General features: G+C 39.5%; 1 protein-coding gene across 1 annotated transcript; it reads right to left on the reverse strand.

The window, feature by feature from the left end:
- Window positions 1–1,390: 1,390 nt before the first annotated feature.
- Window positions 1,391–2,302, reverse strand: LOC115924295. The gene is made up of 2 exons (XM_030986391.1): window positions 2,107–2,302; window positions 1,391–1,662 (listed from the first exon to the last, which is right to left on the reverse strand). The coding sequence occupies exons 1-2, from the start codon at window positions 2,300–2,302 to the stop codon at window positions 1,391–1,393; spliced, it is 468 nt and encodes a 155-aa protein (XP_030842251.1).
- Window positions 2,303–6,000: the final 3,698 nt, after the last annotated feature.

A 6,000-nucleotide genomic window follows, 5' to 3' on the forward strand; every position in this document is an offset into this window, starting at 1 on the left:
ATTGTAACGCTTTGAGTTATGGCAAAATCAGGTTCCGTGAAAAGATTGTGTATGTTTTGAGTGGGAAACAGGTACTGGAGGCAAACCAATAAATATTATATATAATAGAGGTAGTTTTCTATACAAAGAGGGCACAAAATTAAGATAAATACATGGATTCCCTTATATTATTAGCATCTGTTTATTGATATATGTACGAATAAATGAGGTACAAATCAATTAACTCGTAACAAGTACATTTATTTATATATTTGTATAACATTTATGTGACACGTAATACATTTGAAAAGATAAATAATGTTAATTTATTGTTGTACAAGAGTATCGTTATCACCAGACTATAACTTTGGAATTAAACTCAAGACATGATAGAAAACTCTCGAACCTCATCCTACAGTGAGTTGAGCAAGGAGACAAGAAAAGGGATTGGACTCTTGTTGTATCGATCGGTTCTACACTTTAGGCCATGTAAAAAAATATACATGTTTAGCGTTCCCACCCGCTTCCTTTTTGGGGGCCGCCTCCTATTTTTTTTGTTGTTGTTGATTTTTTTTGAATTTTTTTTTTGAAAGGAAAAAAACATGAAAAACACTGCTAAAATGAAACTATTTCTGATTAAAAAAAACAAAAAAAAACGTCGGCGGCCATCTTGAAAAATAGCCTGACTGACAGGGAAAATGTGCCGAGCTGCCATTTTGAAAAAAAAAAAAAAAAAAAAGGGCCTCCTCCTTCCTATTTTTCCAAAAAACAGGACGCTAAACATGTGGTTTTTTTTTATTTGGCCTTATTGTTGGGTACAGATTGGCCCTTCTTAGCGTGAGGGTACCCAGACTTTGCCTCTGAGGGAGTAGCCAATCTCGAAATCTATTGTCTTTTACGAGGGTTTGGGCAAACTTGGTGCATAATCACTTTCTTCTGTCTTGCAAGTTTTCTAAGTTGGTTATTTGTAGGGCATCATCATAACAATGATAAAGTGGGCCAAGCGCTAGTCGGAGTGCGCGTTTCTGTATACGCTCAAGTTGGTTGGCCGGGGCAATGGTATGACTGGAGTGCCAGACAGGTACTGCATATTCAAGCAGTGGTCGAATGAAACCTGTGTAAACAGTGATTAGATCTTATAAGTGAAATTTGAACGGGGTCAGAGATCGTAACATGTGCATTCTCCTGTTGGCTTTTAAGAGAATATCAGCCGTATGCCTATCCCAATTCAAATTTGATTGCACACGTGACACCAAGTATCTTGACACAATCGACCTGTTCTAGAGTTTGATTGGCCAGCTTTACATCAAGAGGTGTTATGGGTGTCTTACCGAAGTAAACCCTCATGGCATGGCACTTACTTACGTTTAAGGACATGTTATTGTCATTAGACCATTTGTTTAAATACATACTACCAATGCTGTAGATCGGACGACGAGAGAGCGTCGTCTATTAGAACAAGAAACAGCACTGGACCCAGTCTGGTACTCTGAGGGACTCGGCCTGCACCTACTGGGACCCATTCGGACAGACGCCCGCGGTACCGGACACACTGAGTGCGTTCAGTCAGGAAGTCGGTAATCCATCGTACCAAGTTACTATCAGGGTTGTATTTCAGGAGTTTGGGAATAACAATGGAATGGTCAACCCTTTCAAAGGCTTTGGAAAGGTTTGTTGTTATAACTGTTGAGAGACAGATCCAGTCTTTTCACATTCTTGGCAAGAAAGTTCACAATGTCGACGAGACATTGGCTTGTGGACATTCCAGGTCTACATCCAAACTGCTTTGGATCGAGAGAGGATTTGATGTCGGAAAGTAGCCATTTGGTTATGAACAGCTCCGCAACTTAGGCAAAGTGGTCTGTTAGCCCTATGGGGCGGAGTTTCTCAATGGTTGCAGGTTGTTCCTTTGGTATAGGCACCACGATTGCCCATTTCCATTGCTGTGGGACTACCTGTTCAGCAAATGAACAGTTTAAGACATCGCACAAGGGTGAGCTGAGCTTGTAGGCAAACATCTTGATGATCCTTGCTGGGATAGCGTCCGGGCCACTGGATTTACCGGGTTTGATTTGGGAAAGTTCTTGGTATATACTTCCCAAGGTTGCACATGTGGTGGCTTCTTACCGGGCAGGTACGCTGGTAGCTGTGAAGTATCTAGGGGTGGAATATCACTGGCAATGTGGATGAATTTGTTGTTGGTAGCATTTGCGACGGCCACTCCGTCGGTCGGGTCAACACCGGGAACATGTATGGTTTGATCAGACTTTGAGGAATTCGCCATAAGCTTGATGTTTCTGTACCATGAGGCCGGGTTCTTCATTTAAGATCAAGTACGGGATCATGGTAAAAGTGACCTTTCGCGAGTTGAATACTGTGTATTATTTTTTTACTGCAAGCACGGTGTTCTTTCTTTTGACCAATGTGGAAAAGTTGTTGCCGTGAATCTATCAGGGACTTAATCTTGGGAGTTATCCATGGTTTGTCTTGGTTGTGGACACGAACACATTTTGTTGGGAAACACTCATCAATCTTGCTTAGGGAAGCGTAGAAAAGCGTCACACTTGTCTGCAGTTGTGGTAGCATCATACACTTCACTCTACTCATGGCGGGATATCCATCGACCAAAGATTCTAACATTTGAATACATATATACATACATACATACATTTGAATACGTCGTACAGTACGTTCGCAAGTTGTGTTGATTTGGCGTGGAGGGAGTTGCTTAGGCACCCATATGATGGAGTTGTGGTTGCTTCTACCAACCGGGGACATTGCCTGGGGTCTGCTGTAGAAAAAGGCCACATTTGTTAAGATCATCTTGTCAAGTACTGCATTCTCTCTGGTTGGTATGTTCACAACTTGCTTCAGGTTGCAGCTAGTGGTGATAGGGTCTGTTGTTGAGTCTATTATAGTCTCCTAACACAATAAACCCAGCGTCAGGGTGGGCTGATTTTAGCTGGTCATGCTCTGAATGATGTGATCAATGAGTTCATCGTCAGTTGAACCTTGGGGTGGAGAGTACAGCACTGCAATGTACAGTCCTGAAACTTTTCTTGGAAGCCTGTTTGGCCTTAAGTGTATCCAGGTAATCTCTATATTTTTCGGAACAGTTATACTGTTCACATTAGAAGGACGGAGTTATTTTCTGGCGTACAGAAGCACGCCTCCACCTCTCCTACCTTTGTGGCATTTGTAGAAGTGTGTGTAACCATCGAGTGAGAAGGATCATGTCAGCTCGATCAATTTGATCATGTGACAACCATGTTTCTGATATTGCACATATATCGGTATCCAAGTTTCGGAGTACAATTTCAAGCTCATCGAGTTTGTTGTTCATCGATCGATATTACTCAGGTAAATGGAGGTTAGATTGTTGCAGTTTTCATTGTGCTGGCTAGTTGCCGAGGTACTCACTATACTCTTCCGAATAGGCACTATGTTCGAGCGATTAATAGGTGTTCTTTTCGGCTCAAATGAAGGCCTTCGCGTCTGAACGACCTCTATTTGTCGGGTTTTAGTGGTTCCAGCACGACAGCTAGCCCCTCGCTGTACCTCAAGGAAATTTTACAACTACGCTGTACATTTCATGGCATTCTCTACATGTAAAAAACATATATGAGTGAATTGAAAAGAATGAAAGACATATTACTTACATTTACAATTATAACCTAAAATATGAATGAGTTTTATTGCACTGCACAAATCATTTGAATGATATGAAGATTTGTGCCTCCTGAAGATTGTAACTCACTTTTTTTAAAAACATAATAAGTACATCAAAGGAAAGCCTAAATATAGCTAAACATTAAACTCTGGATCTGTTAAGTGTTACATTTACAATAAAATTTGTGTTTGATCATGTAGAGTATCAAATATCTCAGCTGCAATATAAAAAAACTCTATTCTCCAAAGGGATGAATTGTACAATAACAAACACATATTGCAAGATCATGAACACATCATATGTTAATATGATGACATGGATCCTAATCAAATGATTGGTTGAAAGCGTACATGGGACCAGGCATTCATTCTGCCTAACACGTAATTTGGATAATGACCGGTCATTATCTAATTCTAATAACCAGTCATTAGTAAAATCATGTTATAAAACATCATTTATATAACATATAAAACACCATTTTATAAAACAAATAATACAGAGCATTTTGTCCGGGCATTAGTAAAATTACCCACACTCGGTACCTTCAAAACAGTCCAAACACCCTCGACTACGCCTCAGGTGTGTTAAGACTGTTCCAAAGGTACCTTGTGTGGATAATTCTTACTAATGCCCTCACTGCTGTGTATTATTTGTATAATAACACATAACCCTGCTTCATACATTATACCATCGATCACTTTGGTAGATATAACCATAACATTATTTCTGCAATCAACTGATTACTCTTTCATTTTTTGTACTGGTTGGTGTTCCTGCACTTCTGAGTTTATCAGAAATCTCTTCTTCCGTAAAGCATTGTAGCAAACTAAAATGCTTCAAATGTGTGGATTTCATACCACACAGGTATGTTTATGTAATTGCACTTAGGGAGCTTAATTGCTGTTGGCAGCTTCTTAATTTCACCCTCACTTCCCATTCGTTTGCATATATACAAATGAAAGTTGATTCCGCTACAGTGGTTTAGTGAGCACCCTGTCACGTGTGAACTGATTCTCCCTTAACTTTGTTACTCTATTTCTCCTTTTCATCATCACCACCAATGGATTCTTCATCCTCTTCAGAGATTTTCAGTCTCTCTGCCAAATCTTCCAGATCCATATCCTTGATGGTGAAAATGGAGGTTGTTTCGCTCCATTTCTTCTTGTATACCTTGACCCCGTTGGCCAGCTCGATGACTAGATACCTGATAACGAGCAGAGGCAGTTCATGCTCTGTGAAGATCATCATAAAGCCCAACTGCTTCTTGCATCTTTTACACCGTGTCTCCTTAGACGCCTTTGCATCGCTATACAGGTAATCCTCCTCCAGCAGTCTCTCAGTGATGACGCGATCCTGGAAGCCTTTGTCAAAGACGATGTGGTGTTGTCCATTGATGGACCTGATGTCTTCTGTGAAGCAGGTGAATTGACGGCAGTGTTTGCAAAGAAGTTTGACTTCTCTATGGAACTTTTGTCTGGATTTCTTCTTCTCAGCAGCTAGTCGACCAGACCTTTGTAAGGATCGCATACTGGCATCTTTCTTCTGGAGTTTAGCAATCTGAAAAGTTTACCAGAAAATGGCTTATTTGATAGATGGTACATCACCTTTTAATTGGTCAGGCGATAAAATAATAATCTTAGGGCTGAGAGTGTCAATTATTGTAATTGTTTTCTTAGCATTAGGGTAAAATTAATTCTGCCTTATTCAAGGTGTCGTCATATTTCTCATTATCCTATCAGGTTTTTATAATACACCTGTATACACATTTCTGAATGAAATTGATCTGAATGTCCAAAATCTTTGAGAGACACCAATAACACAGTACGTAGTCGAAGAAGGTGCCGGCCTTCTGTTTTATGATTAATTCTACTGAACATTTCTTTATGAACATTGCAAAAGCTGAATTATTTGTTCAACTGTATTTAACAACATTTGATATCCTCTATGTGCATTTATATTACTTACGTTACTCATAAAGCGTTGTATGATAATGTCCCTCTTTTTGTTTGTAAGAATTTCTTGTTTATGTGCTTCGTATCTAATGAAAAGACACTTTATAAATGAAATATATATTTATTATTATTATTATCTATATCCACCATGCAAGCTTCTCTAATATTACCTCAGGTGTGGCTTTGCTACTAATATTGGACCTCACACCATTCAAGGAATTCCTTCTTACCAGGTACCAAATATCTAAAACTATGTGGAAACAGTGGAGGTAGATCAATACCTTGGCAAAGGACATTAGTACAATGCAGGATTTAGACTCGCAACTTACAAATATCCAGTCAAGGGCATAATGTAATATTGACACTCCCTACAACTACCACTCGAGTAAGACTACCACT

The sequence above is a fragment of the Strongylocentrotus purpuratus genome, unplaced genomic scaffold, assembly GCF_000002235.5.
Source record: "Strongylocentrotus purpuratus isolate Spur 01 unplaced genomic scaffold, Spur_5.0 spur5_scaffold_15, whole genome shotgun sequence".
NCBI lineage: Eukaryota > Metazoa > Echinodermata > Echinoidea > Camarodonta > Strongylocentrotidae > Strongylocentrotus > Strongylocentrotus purpuratus.

Coding starts and splice junctions, on each gene's coding strand:
- LOC115924295 (XM_030986391.1), bottom strand. CDS start 2,302: ATGAAGAACCCGGCCTCATGGTACAGAAACATCAAGCTTATGGCGAAT. Junction 1,663..2,106: donor GCTACCAGCGTACCTGCCCG/GTAAGAAGCCAC, acceptor GTCTCTCAACAG/TTATAACAACAAACCTTTCC.